General features: G+C 35.8%; 1 protein-coding gene across 1 annotated transcript in view; it reads right to left on the reverse strand.

Moving 5' to 3' along the window:
* Positions 1-20,743, reverse strand: part of LOC113991306 (ABI family member 3 binding protein) — a 143,114-nt gene that overhangs the window by 42,017 nt on the left and 80,354 nt on the right. The window contains exons 24-40 of the mRNA XM_027727497.2: positions 20,121-20,195; positions 19,015-19,089; positions 17,944-18,018; positions 17,043-17,120; positions 16,392-16,466; positions 15,110-15,175; positions 13,836-13,916; positions 10,591-10,659; positions 9,632-9,679; positions 9,055-9,129; positions 7,431-7,478; positions 6,866-6,940; positions 5,527-5,574; positions 4,564-4,638; positions 3,694-3,768; positions 2,383-2,457; positions 1,676-1,750 (exon numbers count right to left, since the gene is read on the reverse strand). Of these exons, the coding sequence (XP_027583298.1) occupies positions 1,676-1,750; positions 2,383-2,457; positions 3,694-3,768; positions 4,564-4,638; positions 5,527-5,574; positions 6,866-6,940; positions 7,431-7,478; positions 9,055-9,129; positions 9,632-9,679; positions 10,591-10,659; positions 13,836-13,916; positions 15,110-15,175; positions 16,392-16,466; positions 17,043-17,120; positions 17,944-18,018; positions 19,015-19,089; positions 20,121-20,195 (1,188 nt within the window). The remainder of the gene's footprint in view (positions 1-1,675; positions 1,751-2,382; positions 2,458-3,693; positions 3,769-4,563; positions 4,639-5,526; positions 5,575-6,865; positions 6,941-7,430; positions 7,479-9,054; positions 9,130-9,631; positions 9,680-10,590; positions 10,660-13,835; positions 13,917-15,109; positions 15,176-16,391; positions 16,467-17,042; positions 17,121-17,943; positions 18,019-19,014; positions 19,090-20,120; positions 20,196-20,743) is intronic.

Consider the following 20,743-nt stretch of genomic DNA (forward strand, 5'->3'; position numbering starts at 1 on the left):
ATCCCCCTTGTTCTGAAGAATCAATTTTCTGCATACAAATATTGCATCAGGTAGCCCCAGATGTGTTCAACAGGACACCTACTTCATAAAGCTCTATAAAGAGATATTGGTTGAACACTAACCTAAGTGTCAATGCACACGGGGAATATATATTAAACTAGAGACATGACGAAAAGCATTTCTAAATTCCCCCTCTGCAAAAAAGAAAAAAAACCATAGTTTTAAGCCAATAAATAGCTATTGCTATTTCATTAATGGTACCATTTCATTTTCAGAAAAGCAGGGTCAATATGTGCCTGAAACTGGGGACAGAGAACTGATTGTTAGGAAAGATTGCTCAAGCAATACTTGCACTGCCCAATACTGCTTGGATTCAGTGACCCTTAATTGGTCCACATCTGAAATTCAGTTAAGAAGAAACAATAGTCAGCCAATGTTTCATATATTTAAGCAAGTTTCCCCAACGTGGGTGACTAGAAGTCAGCAGAGTGGATGGTTTTAAGAATTAGATTGATATTAGATTTAGAGGGTCACCTAGCTGGTCTGTATACTTTATGCTATACTTGATACCTTATAATTTTCTTCTGTAAAATTATACCATGAAGAGTTGTGTTGGTTTCAGCTGGAAAAGTTAACTTTCTTCACAGTAGCTGGTACAGGGAGGTGTTTTGGATTTGTGCTGAACATAGGGTTGATAATATAGAGATGTTTTTGTTGCTGTTGAGCAGTGCTTGCACAGAGCCAAGGCTTTTTCTGCTCTCTGTACTGCCACGCTGGCGAGGAGACTGGGGGTGCATGGGGGTTAGGAGGAGAAACAGAAGGGACAGGTGACCCAAACTGACCAAGGGGATCACAGAATCACAGAATAAGGAGAGTTGGAAGGCACCCACAAGGATCATTGAGTCCAACCCTTAGCCCGGCACAGGACCATCCCTGAGAGTCACACCATGTGCCTCAGAGTATCATCCAAACAGTTCTTGATATTCCAGGCCAGACGACATCATGCTTAGTATATAAAACTGGGGGGATGAAGGAATAAGGGGAAGTTTGGAATGATGGTGTTTGTCTTCCCGAGTAGCTCTTACATGCGATGGGACCCTGCTCTCCTGGAGATGGCTGAAGCAGGTAAGAATGCTAAGCAGGGAATTAATTTTTTGTTTTTCTTTACTTGTGTGTGTGGCTTTTGCTTCACCTATTAAACTGTCTTTATCTCAATCCACGAGTTTTCTAGCTTTTATCCTTCCAATTCTCTCCCTGATCCTGCTGGTGGGGAAGTGAGCAGGTGGCTGGTGGGGGCTTAGTTGCTGGCTGCTGTTAAACAACAACAGGAGTGAAAAAGAAGAGTATTTTAGAATGACATTATCCATACTTCAGAAGAAGAAGTTACAAGAATTGCTACCTCTCCTTAAATAAAGTCCCATTTTACTGGAAAATAGATAACGTGGAGGAATTGCATCATCCTGAGTAGAAGGGCTAGAAGATGAGGAAAAAAACCTTTGAAAGTAAATGGGCTCATGCACTATTACCCTTATCACGACTAAAGAGTGAGTAAATATCTAGAAGCAGAGCAAAATTTCATTATTAGTTTTTAATAAAATGTAATGAGTTCTCTCTAAGATGATCTGCTCTAAAAAGAATGAAAAATAGAATAATTATTTATGAAATACACGATTACCCAATGTTGCCTTTGTTCTTTCAGGAATACGAGGAATCATAGTAGTGTCTGGTTCACCAAAAGTTGGAAAGATTTCTGTTGGAAAAAATGTCAATAAATTATCTGAATAATGAAGAGAATCTCCCTTTCCCTCCCACCTCCCTAAAAAAATCTTTCAGCACTATACTGTATACACCAGGAAAGGGAACAGCAAACGGGCATTACCCTTGGAAATTTATGGTTACGAAACAATAGTAACAACCCTTCAGTGAAATCACTGGTTATCACAGATCAGTCAGATGTATTGATAGGGAGTCACAGAATCAAAATATAACTGAAGGGTATCCTCAGTCTAATCTGGACAGAAATGTGTATATAAAGAAAAAGTAATGCAACAACATTAAGAGGTTTCTCTCATAAGAGCTTCAAAAACATGGTGCAAGCTACTGAAGTGTATTGCTCAGATGCAAGCTGTGGATAACTTGTAATCCTTAATTAAGGCATACATGCCACTACTATTTCTTCTGGTAATATCTGCATAAGATGAAAAAAAACTTGAACTGCTGAAGTTGCCATCAGTAGGTAGGACTTAATTGCAGCACTGCAGAGGTTTCTTAAGCTGGAATGGTACCTAGATAACAGCAAATGCACTGATGACAACTCACCCACCACCCACCCTCAAAGCAGTTGCTCAGTTATCAACCTTGGCAAAAGACCAGATAATTTACCAGGCTTCCTGTGTGGAGCATCTGGGATGGGAGTTGCTTTAGGTTTAAAGGGAATATATTGTGGTTCTTTAGAAGCTGGAAAGAAAGATCTGTTTTAGGGATTTATATTTTCAGAAATTAGATAGGTTTATTTCACAGGCACTGCATGTGTCATGCTTGCTAACAAAAACAATCCCTGCATAAGAGACTGAAAAATCAAGTGTCAGATGCATACAGGAATTTAAAGAGAAAAGAAAATCATGAATGAAAACACAGGTGCAAAATTGATCAAGTAAGCAAAATCTGGTGTCAAGTAACAAAAACTGAAAGAACACAGACAACTACAGTGGACATGTTTCCACCTGTATTTCAAAGCTCATAACTGCAATACCCATGGCATGTTTGTCTCCTACAAGCGTCAAAGCGTCACACAATATGTGTGACAGGGAAAGCAATTTTCTGTGAAGACAACAAAACAGCTAGAAATCTTTCAATACCTGGAACAGAGTAAAGTTCAATAAGTACAAAAGAAAACAAATCAAAGCCACAAACAGATAATGTGAAAACCAGACTAATGATATGTAAGCATTGGTCCAAGGAGCAGGGAAGAAATAACCATGACCAGCTCAAGCGAACAAATTTACCTGTTGTTGTCTTTTTTTGTTCAACTGTAAATGTACTAGGTGCCAAAACTTCATAAAAAACATGATACACAGCATTAAGAGTGCATATAAGCAAAAGGGTAAAAATACTCCCTTTTACATGATTGATTTATTTTCAATTTGGAACATATATTTTTTTCCAATAAATTATTTATTTATGAAATTAGTGAATATACATTCACTCAAAATAATGTTCAACTGATACTTTCAGAATCGTTATGTGTTACAGAGGTTTGGCAGTTCATGGGTATGTAAATCACTATTAAGTATATTTTAAGGGTCAAATTCTATTACCAGGTCACACAATCATATGAGTGGTTTGAGTTACAGCTATTTTTAGAATCAAACATGAACCATACAGCGTTTTCTCTAAGCACCTTTTGACAGGTACAAAAGAGATGCAACTTCTTCCAACTTGTTATAATGTTTGTATGTTGTCTACCCTGCTATACAGATTATTCATCAGTGATAGCTGTCATGTGGCTGAAAAGCATAGATAATTCGTCAAAAATCAGACTTTAAAAAGAGAAATCAGCTCTATCTTCCTTTAAACACCTATATAATAATCATTAGAAAACGTATTTGTAATATGAAGAGATGTTAATCAACATTTGATTCATTGAGGAAGGACACTGAATATTCAAGCACAACAAAACAACAATGTATTTACCAGGTCTTGTGTGTGGTACATCTGGACCTGGTGATGCCCTGGGCTTGGAAGGGACTCGTTGACTTTCCTTTGGACCTGTGAAGCAGAGAAAAGTTTTGAATATGTTATTGAGGATGATAATTCTTGGACCTGTGAAGATGTGCAAAGTTTTGAATATGTTCTTGAGGTTGATCATATGTCTTTAGATTATTCCTGACAGGAGATTAATTTTCTACTAAGAAATTTTTTAGAAATTACTTCTGTCATTTGAAAATAATCACAAAGAGATCTCCTGTCAGTGCAATGAATATTATGTCTGTGCAAAGACTAAAGTGACTTCTACAGTGCAGTGTCAGATTCACTCTTCACTCTTCTCAGCAGTTTTGAACAGAACTTTCTGCAGAGTAAACTGCTGTAGTTCTAACACTTCCTCTAATTGTGCTTCTCAAGTGTTTCATATTCCAAAAATCTACTGCTCATTTAAATCAACTTTGCATTAAAAAAATTCTACAGCAAAGCAGCCAAAGCAGAAGAAACATGGAAACTTGCCAGTAATTTTCAAACAGACAGAACTATTTCCAAAGTTTTGGGAGCAGGAAAGTACTGTAATTTTACACTTGTAATCGAGTAACTGAAAAATACTTATACTTCTCTCACACTCTATGGAAATTAAGATGCAAATTTTTCTGTGTGCAAGGGTTCAAGGTGAGTGTTAACGCATACATCTCTATCATTTTATGTTATTGACAGGTATAAATATATAGCTGATAATCTTGTTCCATGACAGCTATATAGCAAAATTTGATTATGACAGTGGAACTCCTCGATTTTGAAAATTCTCAAACTGATGAAACTTTCATGCACTAAAGGGCAAAATATTGATAAGCTTACTTGCTCTAGTTGGAGGAACACGTGGACTGGGTGAAGTTTTAGGTTTGGAAGGCCCTGGACGCGTATCTTTAGGAGCTGAAAGAAAGAAACTGGGTTAAACATTACTAAAGTTTTCCAAGGTATCAGTGTCAACTACCACCCACAACAGTCAATAAAAACAAAACAGAGATTTGAACCAAAGGTATTTTTATGGAAGTGATTCAAAAGGGAGGTTTTTTTAACAAAATCAGATTATAGTGAAAAGAAAAAATCTTCTGTGACAAAACAACAACTAAGCATGTGATAGAATTACTGGTTCCATTTAAGAAGAGGATTTAAAAAATAAAAGAAGAAGGAAACAGAATAAGTAGCTTCAAATACAAAAGACACCACTGCTCTGTAATGGAGGTTGTCCTGGAATGATGCACAGTACTAGATTCAAGTGACAAAAAAATCCTTAGTCAAACGGATCTGCCTCAAGCAATCGTGTGACCCAAGATCACTGAAGTAATTGTTTTCTGACAGTGAAATTGAGGTTTGAGTGAAATGGAATAACTTTTCAGTGCTCTATGATGGACTGAATTTCATTTCATAAACTAGAGAGGAAGGGAAGCAGAGAAAGCAAGCTTGCAGCTTGCAGCTCTGCAAATCTGCTGTACCCCAATCATATGAACAATAGAAACCATGCCTCCTCTACAGTATGACTGAGGACATATAAGTTAGGGTCCTGTTCTGATCTACCTTCTGCCTCTTATCATTAAATATCGAAGAAAATTGCCCTATCTTCTGTGTATAACTACTTGAAAGGAACGAGGGATTCCCTCAATTGTTGTGCAGAAAATAAAAAAGGTAACAGAGAACCTTGACTATTAAATTATTAAGGAACATGAAAAGAAAGGTGACAAATTTTTGTAGGTCTACTCTTAATGATTTGTGCTGAAGAAGAAAGAAAATATGACTACTCAAACAAGAAAGCATCATTACCTGTTGTTGACTTTGGTTTCTCAGTTCTAAACTTAATTGGTTCCAGAACTGTATAGCAAAATAAAACAACAAAAACAAGTATTACCAGGAACAATCAAAATATTACAATCACTGTCTCCACAATAATCATACCATCCCTGCTACAGCTGATGTCAGATGGTCACTTGTCCCTGAAATTCAACACTTCAGAGTATTATGCTGCTCAGAATTGCCTCCAGTTCAAGGTAATAGCTCTAATACAGAACAGATCCCAAATATAAATCTGAAGCTTTTGTAAAAGGCACAAAGAGACTGTGAGTGGTTTTCACCTTCATCTTTGTACACTTTCCTGACTTATTTCAAGAGGGTTTTGTTTCAAACAACAGCTGCAGACTTACTGGGGGAAAAAGGAACCCGAGTTATCATCTCTCATCATTGCTTTTTTTCAGCAATACCATCTAATAGTGCATTTACTTTGAGTACCTGTACTGGGTCTGGGTGGGACACAGTATTTTCTTCATAGCAGCCCCTGTGGTACTCTGTTTTAAATTTGTGACTAAGAAAGTGTTGCTAACATACCAGTGTTTTAGCTATTGCTGATTATGACTTGTTCCAGCATCAAGAAGTTCTCTGTTTTTAACTCTGCCCCCAAGTAAGTAGGCTGGGGGTGGGCAAGATGCCAGGAGGGAACACATCCAGGACTGTTGAACCAAATTAACCAAAGGGATACTCACCCTCGTATAATGTTATGCTTAGCAACAAAACTTTCCTAAAGGACCCATTGCTCCCAGATTGGCACTGGTCTACTAGTGGGATGTGGTCGGCGGTATTACTTCGTTCCCCCCCTCCTTTATTTATCCTTCACTTGTTAAACTGTCTTTATGTTGAGCTACAATTTTTTTTCTCCCTTCTGCTCCTCTAATTCTCTCCCCCAGACCACTGTGGGGTGGAATGAGAAAGTGGTTGGTGTGTGCTTAGTTGCTGGCTAGGGTCAACCCTCTACAATACCTCATGCAACAGCTAGTGTGAGTTGCATAACTTACTTTCTCCATCCTTAACTAAATAAAATGATACCCCTCCTTTTCATCTTCGCTTCACCAAAACAAGCAAATTCACACAGAAAATACCTATTTTCACTGAGAATTGTACAGAAAATGCTCACTGTTGCAGTGACTTAAAATGTAGCAAAGAACTGTAGACAGAGATTTTAAACTAACCAGGTTGCTTATAAATTCCACAATTCTATCACACAAGGAATATATGTGCAAGGGATACATATAAATCTGAAGCTCCACTGATCACAGTAGATTTCATAAGACACACATATCAGTATGAAAATGTAAAGAAACAATGTACTTACCAGGTTTTGTTTGTGACATCTCTGAGCTTGGTGATGTTCGAGGTTTGGAAGGAACACGGTGTGGTTCCTTAGGGACTGAAAAAAGAAATAATTTCAAGAACTCATCCTGACAGAAGACATAATGTTAAAAAAGAATATATGCCTTTGGGACCCTTTGGAAACATCAAAAACTTGAGTAATGGAGATATATGAAAGCTTGAAACAGTGCTGATGGAGAACCTCTGTAACAGGATAGCATAAAGCAAGGCCAGTATGGATGGACCAATATAAAAGGTGAAGCAGCACATGACAGAATCTGAGTATAGAGACAAGTAGTCAAAGGTAGATTGTGGTGCTTTTGTCCACTTTACAGAATGTATTTGTGTGAAAAAAAAAAAAACAAACAGAAAAGATGATTATTAATTGTTAGTATAAAATCATCAAAAAATCTCTTACAGGATGAAATTTAACAGCAAAAAATTATGATGGTGGAGTACAATGAATACTTGTGATGCTCAGTATACACTGAGAGAAAAGCTGAATGTGATGGTCCCCAAGTGATTTACGCTCTAGGTAAAACTGTTACCTATTGTTGGTTTTAGTTGATCAGTTCTAAATGTTATGGATTCCAGGACTGTATTGGAAACAAAACATAGAAGACATTTTGAAAATTGAAGAGAATAACTCCACTTACAATTAGTATTACTTGACTAGTAACTTCTTTCTGAATCATGTACTATGTATACTGCCTCATAAAGAAACAGTTACCTTTAAAGAAGTCTCTGAGAAAGCAATGTAACCTGCAAGATAATGTGAGCTTTGTTCTCCCATGGGCTTCAATGAGATATCCAAATATATAGCATTATATTATTCAAAAATGGCTTTCTAGAGACACAAATATCTTCCTTTTGTGGTGTATTTCAGGTGCAGTTTATATATACAGTTGGAATCAGAGACTATTTGCTTGTTTACTGTATGCCATATTATTAAAGAGCACTATGGTGTATTGTGTTGCACAGTCATGTTATTCAGCTCTAAACTGGTATGGATCTAAAATAAAACTGTATGTTTAGGAAACATAAAGGTGTGAAATTGATGGTATCCCTCTCTGCGTCAATTTTTCTTTATGAATTACAATAAAAATTCTTTTGATCTTTTAAGATAAGTGATCACAAGGTAAGTGGATGATGCTATAGAAAAAGTTCTCTATATTATAGATTCTTGAAGAAACAGTAAGTTGTAGTGTTGGTTTTTTGGTTTGTTTTGTTTTTTTTAAACACAGAACAGTACAAGCTTGTAACATTTGTGTGACAAAACCATTAATCATTTTTGAGAAGGTCAGACTACCATAATAATGAAAAATGGCCACAGAGGTAAAAGCTGAGCTAATGAGAAGCTGCATTTTAAGGTGTAATTTGGAAACAATGTTTTATAATCAGCTGTCACGGTTGAAAAACTATGAGAGGACAAGATTTTTTCTTTTGTTTTCTACAGGCGATAATCACATCTAAGAGATAACATCAGATTTAAAAAGAATATTGCTTCGTGTCTACAGTTTAAAGATCTTCATAAAATTCATTATCATTAAATTTTTCACATTTACCAAAAGATAACATATGTTAATATTTGATACCCTTGCAATTTTCTGTTGATATTACAAACTGGATAGCAGGGGACAGAAAGTAATTTTTCCTGCCTACTACTGAATTCAACTGCACTCACATTTCATGACCTAAAAATCCAGTATTTTGGAATACCAATTAAATGATCATTAATGCCAGTAAATATAAACAAATACTAACTATGTACTGGGCAATTTCTCCTGCAGAAAATAATAATGTCATGAAATTAAGTAATTGTTACTTAAAAAGGAAACATAACATATTTATTCTAACAGTGCAAAGCAGTGTGGGAAATAATTGTACCACCCAAATAGCCACAGTGTATACATTAATTGCTTGGTATTTGCTTCAGTTAGCACAGTTAATCTGAGCGTAACAAAATTATTCTCATCCTGTTGCCCTGAAGTAACAGAGATTTATTCTTTTGCATGATGAAAAATACCTAGCAAATAAACTGCAAATAAATTGCTGAGCACAGCAGAACAGAACCCCATTATGTTTTAACTGGCTCGGGTAACTAAACAGCTGCTCAGAAATACATTTCAATCCAATATAAACTGAATCAGAAATAATCACAAAGCAGTTTACCATCTTTGGCTTGTGGGATATGAGGTTTGGGTGAAGTTTTAGGTTTGGAAGGAACACGGTGAGTCTCCCTTGGAGCTGGAAGAGAAAATGTGCGTAATAAGTTGGTTAAATTGCACAGCAATTTAACAAATCTGATACCAGATGAACACACAAGCACAGAAACCTCACACCTGCAACCAAGAAGTCTCCTTGTAGGAAGTAGGAAAGTCAGGTAATACTCTCCATGTGTTTACAACAGTCTAAACAGGAAAGTGGAAGTTTAGTAATTTTTGAAGCTTAGTTGTTTGTTGAGTTTTTGTTTTGTTTTGTTTTCATAAAAACTGGAACAAACACAAACAAGCATAATTATGAGAAAGGTGATTGAGAGCTGCCAGAATAATTTTCTTAAAAACCAGGCAATATTCCAGCTGTGAAGAGAGCAATAAGCCCAATAGTCGTGAATGCCAAGCAAGAGAATTACCTAGAAGGAAAATGAAGTTAAATGAAACAATCCTAAGGCATAAGGTGATTAACTTCAGTGATGCTTTCTGTGATGGAAAAAAGCAGACATGACGGCTGGCCAAGGAAATATCATTACCTATCGTTGGCCTTGGTGGTTCAATTCTAAGTGTAATAGGATCCAAGACTGCAACAGAAACAGTGTGACAAAGTAAGTGCAGAATATACTCCGAAAACCTAAAATTACTACACCGATATGTACAAAAGCAGGTGCTAATACAACACCATGGTAATGTGGATCTTCAAACTAACTTTTACTTTTTAAAACCATGGGCAATTAAAGTTCCTAAAAATACAGGTTAAATAAGAAATATATAATTGGGCAAACTTGATGGCAACAGAAGCAAAAATATGAGGATAGAAATCAGTGAATCTTAGAACAAGCAAGAGAAGTGATCACGGAGCTTAACCCAGAGAGGAACTCTGGATACACAAAAATGTCAGGAATCTCCAAATTGAAGTCTGTTACTACTTGAAAGTAGCATGCTGACCATGACAAGACAATTGAATTTTTCCTCTAAGGTAAGCAATTAAGCAGAGGACTAAAAGGCTGCTATTGGTACAGCTATACTTACTAATTATCTGAAAAAACTTATTTTGGTAAAACCTCTTAGTTTTTCTTCATTAGATCCACTTACAATTTGGATAACAAAATTGATATATCATGTCCTTTTCCTCCTCACAGACTATGCCAAATGGGAAAAAAAAATCATGAAATGGCGGAATCTATAAAAATTTCCTGGCAGTAAAGAAAATACATTAAAATAATATTAATGCATAAACTCTCCCCTCTCAAGGCATTAACAAATAAAACTATAAAACTTTGATTGCAACTGATGCAACTGATTCTACCTCTTAGAAGACATCTCCACGCTAGAAACATTGAGAAGTAATAAAGCATCAAGATTATACTTCCATTTGTTTGGGTTTGGATCACATATGAATAAGCAAGAAGCCTACAGGAAATGGTGCTTTCAACTGCACATATTATTAGACCAGTGAAAAGAAGAATGACTAAAGATGACTCATAATCATTACCCTCTGCAGTCTTTGGACGTTCATATGGGTAGGGACTCCTAGTAGTGACTGACACTGGAATGGTTGCTGCTGGAATAAAGAGAATTTTCTTGAGAGAAGTACAGGTGCATCTATATCTATTTTTCAGCTGCTGGCATGGCTCAGCTGCTCTTGCTTCCCAGTCAAAATTCACCTCCTCCCAGCTATTCAGAAACACTGAGTAAATGATAAATTTACCGAATGTTCATAACTACCCTGTGTGACTTTTGTGGCTCTTAAAAATTCAAAAGTGCATTTATGCTACAGGAACGCAACAGCAGAGGACCTCTCTAAATCTTCATCTTCCTGTTCTACTAAAGTTTTTTTCTCCATCTCTTTATGGCTGTAGGCCACTAAAGAGAAACAGTGGCAGAGAAATCCTTTTTCTTTGGTAAATCTTTCTATTAATTTTCCTGAGTTTCTTCCATAGTGATGCCTTTGCATATTAGATGTGAAAGACTTCAGGTGTAAATAACTGTAAAGTCACAGAAGGCAAGGCTGAAGATCCCAGTAGATTAACTAGTGCCACAGCACGTTAGATAATCAAGTTAACAAGCTTCCTGACTCTACCTACAGTACTTAATTAGGTTTGAAAGGGATGAACTCCAAAGACTGAAAAATATAAGGATCTTTGGAGACAAAGTTTGTAGAATCATTTAGTATTAGCATGGTTTTATGACTGGAGCCCATTTTCATTCCTAAATACATCTATGGTCATTAAGTAACCTCTGTTGTTATCCAAACCTACAAGTTTTACTTCACTTTTTTACTCTGCTTTGACTCTTCTCAGTCTATCTTCTTTTACCTATACTTGCATGACACATATTAATTAGGAAAGAAAAAGTGATTGGTGAATGTTGTACAATGTGCCTAAAATTATATTTTTGGACATACTGGCGACTTGTCATGATGAAATTCACAAGCATTTCAAGACTCACAAGTACTCTTATTTCAAGGAAATTACCTTAAAATACAATAAAACCTGAGACCCTCTAAAACTCTGTCAGTTTAGATACAAAATTACTGTATTAATTTAAAAGTCTCTATTTCCCTGTATGAAGGTTTGTGGTGAGGGGATTATATCTGGGAGGATTGTGTTTAAGTTAAAAAGACTGAATTATTTCAGAATTTTAATTTTCCCCTCATTTATTTGCTGACATTTTTAAACATGGTTAATGGTTGATGTATTTGATACTATTGCCACTACTCTAAGAAAGCAAAATATTCCAAAATTTCTTCAAGACAAATAATTTAAGTAAAGTAGTTGCCCAGAGCGGTTGTGGAATCTCAGTCCCTGGAGAGACTGAAAAACTTTTCCAGAAAGAAAATGTTGCAGTGCAGTTGGGTGCATGATAGAAAATTCATTATCATTTCCTGTTCTGAAAAATGGAGAACTTAATATGTTTAGATAGAGGTGTTCATGCTAACAATAGTATAGGTGAGGACAGTGGCTGGGGATGATCACATTGGCAACAAAAACTCTTTTTCATCCAGGTAATAAATTCAATTACCCAAATATCAAGAAAAAGAATGGAGTTGTGAACTTCCACTAGAATGTATAGTTTGTTGTTTGGAAGGATCGAAAATTGTTTCTATGTTTGGGGGTTTTCAAATGAAGTTTTTTTCTCTGCTGAAAATCAGAAACTGCACAAAAGACGTATTAACAATGAGAGCCAAAATTAACTTTCAGGATCTCTGTTTGACCCAAAGTGGGTCATTAGTAAGTCCCTGATCAAGTATGAATTTGTCACATATTCTTCATTACTTTGATTCACTGTTAAGGAAAGCTGACAACGACTGTCATGACACAAGTTTCTAATTTAGTCTGAACTCTGAAGTGAGCAGGAACATCCTGCTCTTTGACCATTTTGCCACCCACTCAAAAGCCAGGTTCTCCCCATGCATATTTTATGCCTCAAATAATATCTTCTGAACAAGAATATCATCATTTGTCACATCAGAATACATGCCAATTTCACAACTACCTACCTACAGGAGAATCCTTACAAGCTTTATTGTGATTAAAAAGTGTGTATTAGGATTCCACCTGATTGGTGAGTGAAACCACCAACAGGGAAAGGATAAGGAAGAGACATGAGTACAAACACAGAATCATGACACTTTTTTTGGAGTCATATAGAAACTTGTTATATAGCTATTCACTGTGGAAACATCAGTATAAAATCTTGATCTTGTCAGTCCAAGGGTGTAAAATAATTTCATGCAACAGTTTTCAAATGAGTTGTTTTTTTTCTCTGCTGTTTTAAAGAACAACATGCTGGATTCAGATCTATATTCAGACATAGGCATCTACAGCAGAGACAAAAGCAATTATTCTTGTAATAAAACACTGGACTTCCTACACTAAAAATTATGTAGCAGCTGTAATCAGCATGAAAAACTAATTATACACACAACTTTGAGACAGTTCCAAGTCATAAGTACCATTCAGTTAACAAGCTTCCCAGGGAATAATTTGGTCTGAAGAGAGTAATTTCTTTTTATGAGCAAAAAATAATTTGCAGGGAATCTGGAAAGAATTTAATGAAATTGTCTGATCTCTTCCAGCATTAAGTGAGACATTCTTACAATAAACAGTTGTGCAATTTTAAGCTTTTTAACTTCATTATAAACCATGTAACATTATAAATATTTGTGTAACTTTATTTACTTATTCTCCAGGTCCAGAAAATGCCAGGTGTATTTTGTTCTCTGCCATATATCATAGACCAAATTCAACCCCAGTGTGAAGGTGCTATTTGAGATCATAGAATATACCCTTAGTAAATTCCAGAACAGAATTCCACTCTTATTTCCACAGTTTCAATTAAGTCTACATATGCATTAATGATCACTGAATCAATAAAAATCCTACTGTTCTATGTAAGATGCTATAACCATCAGCAAAGCAGGAAAATTTACATGTTCTGGACTCTATGCTGAACTAAGTTGGAAAATGTCTGCTTTTGAAATGAAAAGCAGGAAAACAACTTGCATCAATGCCGGGCTGTGTCAGTTGGTGATTTAGGATACAAAAGTTAAAAGTTTTCTTGGTTTGCTTCTTTTTTTTTTCCTTTTTGGATTCAATACAAAAATATTATTCCTCAAAGAGGAATTCCTCATCCTTCTGATGATTAAGTGCCAAACTTCACACAGAATAAATTTAAGCTAAAATGCACTACTTAAGTGATAAACTATAACAAATGATGGCTATGGAAGTGAGTTACCAGGTTTAGTTCGTGGCTTTTTGGGTCTGGCAGATGGTCTAGGTTTAGATGCAGAAGGTGTGAGTTTTGCTTCTTTAGGAGCTGAAAGAAATATACTGGATTATAAGTTTATCCTTTCCACTTTATCACATAAAAATGAGAAGGTCAACAAATGGCTACTGGGAACAAGAGCAAATGGTAAAATCAGATATACCAAGAGAGTTTCTCAAAAATCTTCCTAAGCCTTCACTACCCCAGCAAAATCCCTGCTTGTTCTTCACTGCAAAATTAAGTAGATTTAAGATATGTAATTGTAGCTTGCAATCAGATTCTAATGTTCCTCTCATTAAGTTAGCAAATTCATTTTTGCAAGATACCTAAGACGTAAAACAATAGTCCTTTTTATCCTTCTGAATTCCAGGTCAATTTAAAGCCATCAGAAGACATAAATAGACAAAATATGCAAAAATGTCCTCAATTTTCAGCACTATAAAGAAATTACTGGCAGGCAGCTGGAAGAACATGGAATCAATAACAAAAAACAGAATTGCTTCATAACTGTAGTCATTGAATTCTGCTAATAAAATAGAAGTAGCATCATGTAAATAGTAAAAATTAAGAACAACCAGTCCTAGAAACCTTTTCCCCCCTAAACATGCATGGGCTGGAACTATAATTCACTAATCTGACTGTTTGTCTGACCTCGGATGAACAGTTTTGGGCAGTATAGGCAGCAATTTTGTTCATCTTTAAAAAGCAGGAGTCTGAGACTGCTTCATAGCAGTAGACACAGTGGAAAAGTGTTTGACATTTACAGTGAGACATGAAGTGACTGAGAGGTGTTTTTCAAGCCAAAATGACATTCAGAAGGATTTATAAAACAGTAGAATTAACACATTCACCTAGTGCCACAGGAATCCTTCACTGAGGGTTCTAGGATCAGCATCCACAATATTACCCTTGCACTTGGCTTTTCAATTGTATTTCCAAGGGGTTTGTGATTATTTCTGAGGGTAAAGAGTGTTGGTGTAGAAAAACTCCCAATAAAATGGAACACAATTCTGATTCCCAAAATTTTACTGTACCATAGAACTAGAGAAAATGTATGGGGAAAAAAATGGTTTCTTCTTCTCCTGAGCTTAGAAAAACAATTCTGAATGCTTATCTCCTAACTTTTTCCCTCTTTCAGAGAAATGGATTAAATACAGTACAAGCTATGAGATGAAGTAGCAGAGTCCAGATGGTGGTTTGGACTGCAAAGAAGAATGACCAACAGCTACAGAAACATGTATTACCTAGTGTTGCTCTTGGTTGCTCAACAGTCTGAGAAGTTTTAGGCTTCAAAAGTGGTGGTTTAGGAGCTAGAAAAGAAAAATTCGAGTGTAATTGAACCAATCAGTAGATGTATTAGCAGCAAGTCAAGAGGGTTATAATTCCAACAGTTCAGGGGAGTTGTTTTTTAACAGTCTAGAGAAGCCTTACTCTTATGCGTAAGACTCTACACTCCTTTTAGTTTTGTTTCCTATGAAATTGCACACTGTATGCTTGTGGCTGTGTGTGAGTCTGTTTCTAAGGCTCCTTCCCATTTTTACGTTCTCAGGACATTTTCATCTGTTATTTGATTCAATTAGCAAATAGATTTACGTTATGGGAGAACAGTGAGAAAGGATGGATGAGGTTTTTGACTGAAGAAAAGAATGTGGTCTATAACAAATACCAGCGAATCTATGTGAAAGAGGAAACTTCTAAATACCAAATTCTTTCTGAAATGTTAAATGAGTACCTACAGTAAATTGTAAGAGAGGTATAAGACAACAAAGACAGCTCCTGCTTTTTACTGACCTGTCTGTTTATAAGATATGAGAACAGAAACATTTTAGGGCTCTAGTAATCCACACTGTAATACTTATTGGTCCAGCACCTGAATCACTAAAGGAGGCAAATTAATTTCTCTTAATGCCAAATAAGAAGAAAATTAGTAGATATCTGGTTTTTTGAACAAAAAGTAGAAAAGGAAAAAAAAACATGACACCATGACAATGTTCCTATAGTCAAAGAATAAATTTCATGTGTATATGAAAGTTTTTCTTCTACTTTGAGAAAGATCTCCTGTTTCCACTAAAATGGCAATGCTTTTCATTGGGTTCTCTACAGAAGGATTACTGATCACATGAGCAGTACTTTACTTTCAATCAACAAACTCTTTGGACTAGCAAAGATGTCATCTTTGCCATAGTATGTCTGTGGGAGATGGGGATTGGCAAGGGAGATTATAGAAATAATAATAACACATGTTGCTCATACAAGGGATATTTTCTCATTCCGGTCCTTTAGAAAGGTTGCAGGACTAGAGAACTTGTTTATGTTTTTATCACTGGACCCAAATGCATAAAACTGATGAGTTTAACTCTCATTCCTTATGTTAGGCAACATCAAATGACCAATTTTAGAATGATGAGCTAATCAGGATGCTTATGTATTGCATAGCTCCTATCGCTTTTAGGAAGTTTCACTTAGATATTTTTAGTGAACACATCTCTCTGCATACCAACTTATAAAAATGGTGCACGCAATTACCAGGTTTCACATCCTGTACTTCTGGGGTAGCAGATGGTTTCAGTTTAGAAGGAATAAGTGGTATTTCTTTTGGAGCTGAAAGAAAGAGCTCAGTTTGCAATCAAAAATTGTTTAACAAGCATTTCCCATAACAAACAGCACATGTCACAAGTTTATATTGAAGAAAAGACAACTTAGTATGGAATGTCAAAAAGACAACTTAGTATGGAATGTCAAAGCTAGCTTGATGAAATAGGATTTTAAAATGTGGAATGGAGATGATACTGAAATGTTGTGCATTGATCAGAAATAAGATAGTGTGACTCCAAAACAATAAAAATTTCCATTTTGAAAGCTTTACAGACACAATCAGCACATGCGTGTGCATTGGGAGTAAAAGAGATAGACAGAACACTCATAAGCGGATGATGGTGTTTTGTCATGCAAGACGTAAGTTTTACTTCTCTGAGACAGTAAAACCATCCAGAACTATGTTCTCATAAACAAATATGTCAAGAACAATCAGTCTAATGAAAATGGAAGGACAAGACTCTCTAACCAGGAAAAAGAATGTTTATGCATGTGAGACGATATGCTAGAAGAAATGCATTCAAATGGGATGAAGTGCTCAAAACAAACACAGAGTTTTTCACTGGGTGAAAACAACATTACCTAATGTTACCCTTGGCCATTGAAAAGGACGAGAAGTTTTAGGTGTGAAAGATTCCAGAATGGATTCACTTGTTGCTGCTGGAAGAAATTATGACAGTCATAAGAGAGCAAAGAGCTAATGGAAGAAACTCTTCTTTCATAAGCAAAAACAAATTTGTTTTTACAAGAACAACCAATATTTAACTAATGCTTGGACAGTTAAGTATCTATTAGGGAGAAACTCAGAGCTGCACAGAGCTTCAGTCACTATAAATTGGCACATTTTTGATGGATGTTTATTTCCTCCTGCCTTTATTGCAACTGCTCTGGATCTCAACCACTGCTGAGTAAGATTTTAAGCAGAGCTCTTGAACATTTTGGGTTTTGGTGCAATACTCAAGGGAGGTGATATTGTGTAAAATGCAGGAATTTATTGAAGAGGACATGTTAAACAATTTGTCAGGCATTAAAACATACAGCATTTGGAGAAGAAAGCTGACAGCTGATCCAACCATGGCTTCAGTCCAAAAGCATCAAGTGTCTATTGACTGTTAACCAATCTCATGCTGTTAAGGATACACTATCCTTAATCTTTTTAACAAGGCTGCAACAATAAAATGCAGCCTACAGCTCACATCACAGTGTTTTCATCATAACTACATACAAATACTGTTTCTCAATTATCTATGTGGCATATCTTTCAAAATACTGAAAGAGGCTCATATGATTATGAGTTGTCACATGCATAGTAACTGTGAGAAAGCACTAATTTCAAATGCCAGCAGGAACATACTTTCAAAATTCAGGTGTTAGAGGCTAATCCAAACATGCACTGAAAGTGCTATCAGTGTACTCATTTCAGTCAGTTTTAGAGCATGATTTGAGCTACTGAATTAAGAACTAGGTATAGAGATTATTGTACCTGGTCCAGGACCTGCTATTTCAGGCTTACTAGGTGTCACAGGGCTTGAAAAAACAGGCTGAATATCACTGAAAACTATAAAAAAACAGTAATCACAATAATCTCTGATTATTAATTCTGCACATAGCTTTTTTAGTTATAGAAGAACAATAAAAATGTTAAAGGCTATACCTAATTTGCAATGCAAAGGTCCACCCACCATAAACATGTGTTACCTCAGCAATGGAGCAGTGCTGGTTTAGTGTGTGAGCTGAAGCTAGTTGTTAAAACGAGAGCTAAAACTAAATTGTCAGTCAGCTAAAGTTCATATTACTTTAGACAGCATGGCCTATGTGTTTTGAAGCAGCCCAGAAAATATGAAGATAAAAGAACTTCTAATACCGTGCTTATACAGATAAAACACTCCAAAAAAGGCAGAAAAAATGTAATATACAAAAACTAAAAAGCCCCACAAACATATTTCTGTGGGGAAAAAAAAGATTGCCTTAATTCTTTTCAGTGCTTTATTTTCTGTCAGTACTTTGTACTTTGTTAACGAATTTTAATGTCATATAATCTATGTACATATACACACATGAAAAACAAGGGTAAAATAAAGTTAAAAGAAGTCACTGAACAGAAAAAAAATAGTTAGAAAGAAGCTTCCCATGCTGACAAAACAATATATAGTATAAAAATGTGTTCTATCTAAGTGTATAACGATTAAGTTTGTAAGAAAAAAACCAAATAATTTAAAGATTCTTATTAAAATTTAGTAATTATTATTATTAGTAGTAGTAATAGTAGTAGTAGTATTAAATCAAGATTACTTCATGTAAGTATATCCCAAAGCAGCCCTAGTAGCTTTTTGAGAAACAAATGTGAGATCAGAAACACTATCAAGTAAGTTTCTCAGCAGTAAGGACAAGTTGTCATGTAAAAATAAGTACTTTGTCTGTCTACACTAATGATCATGACTCAAGCAGAAGACAATATGGAAAATGACCAAAATATCTAGGATTAATAAGATTTCAAAAATTGCTGTCAAAACATCAAAAGGATGGAATGGAAAAGCTAATGCGTTACTGTTACCCGTAGTTGTTGTTAACACATGAGGTGTTCTGGAAAGTGAAGGCATAGATTTTTCCAGGTCAGCTGAACTTGTAGCTGCAGAAAAATGTAAATACCCCTGAGACAGATTCATATGATGCAGACACATGAAAGGGGGGGAGGAATCAGAAAGATTGTTTTACATTGCTTTGCAAGATGCCAACACCACTACAATAAATTCACGAGATTTCCAGCTTGAAAAGAGAGGAACAAAACCTCAAAGTTTTGAAGATGTCGCATGCACCTAGAAGACACACCCTGACAGAAACTGCAGTCCCCCTAAAGCAGACATCAACAGGAGTCAATTGGTCTATCTGTGCACATGTAACAGGAAAACCCTGTGCTTTTGACTTCACCTGCACCAAGAGACCTACATACTTTAAATACAAACAAATATGAATTTCTACAACCAGGTATTTCTATTGCAAAAGCTTTGCTTGTTTCAATACGGCAGATGTCAGTATTTTGAGTTACAGATTTTAATATATCATGCAATTTGTCATTTGTGATATTTTATCTAATTGACATAATATAAATTAACACAACTATTGTGATAGAGCCATACAGCGAGGCAGTAAATCCAAAACAATACGGCTGGAATACTGACTTCCAGGTTTAGGATAATTCTCCTTCTCATCCCTTGCTATGAATACAAATTTAATCTTGAATACCTATAACCCCAGTAAGAAAAGTTCAGAAGTGAAATAACAACATAACTTGAAAGAAATATTTAGAAATAGAGAAAACTCAAAATAATCTGTACTATGCAGTTAACTGAAAATCCCTTATGGCAAAATATCCAAGTCAAGAATATATCTTCATAACTGATAATTAATCCATTTAGCTATTGATCCTTATATTCAAGAGATTAAAACAACACAAAACAATATTAATTGCTGTGGTTAACTATTTATTTGATCCTATGCCACAGAATATCACCATGTAGTTATAGATCCTAAATATCAGACACTGGAGACAAAATTCCACTTCAGACAACACTAAGCAATGAGAGCAAACAGCCTTTATCTGTAAAAACCTTGATGCAAACCCAAATATTAAGTTATGGAAGTATCATAAATATGATTTACCAGTCTCTATTTTTGATATTTCTGCAGATGCAGATGTTTGGGACAGGAAAGTAATATGATTAGAGTCCAGTGAAGCTGGAAAAAAAACCAACAACAACACAACCAAAACAAAGCATTCTTTTTGGCATCATCTGAACATATAGACTGAACAGGTTTCAACATGTTACTAAGAAACGAGGGACAGGAGAGAAGAAAATGTCTCGAATGCACATGCAATGGATTTTCAAACGTAAATGTGTGAAGATGCACTGCTGATGCAAAAGATGAAGAAGCAGTTACAAGAAATATGAAGAAGACATCATATTACAAGAAATGTGAAACTGCCATATCCAAAGCCTGAAGTAACGTATGGCACTTTCATCTCTACTCTTACACTTTTCCCCAATGTAGGCCCCAAGAGAAATAAGTTTGACTAAAAGCACAACAAGATCTCTTGGGACAATTCCCATCTTGCATCATTACCAGACCTGCAAGAAATATCATTACCACCAAACGCTGCTGGTGTCTTGAACCTTGAAGAAACATGCCATGATTCACCAAAAGCTGAAAAGAGGCATCGACCTTAAAACCCTAACACGACCTCAAAAGCAGCAGCAGAGCAGAGCGTTCCCACGCCCAGGTGA

The sequence above is a fragment of the Pipra filicauda genome, unplaced genomic scaffold, assembly GCF_003945595.2.
Source record: "Pipra filicauda isolate LSUMZ 115617 unplaced genomic scaffold, ASM394559v2 scaffold64_size3178608_pilon, whole genome shotgun sequence".
Lineage (NCBI taxonomy): Eukaryota > Metazoa > Chordata > Aves > Passeriformes > Pipridae > Pipra > Pipra filicauda.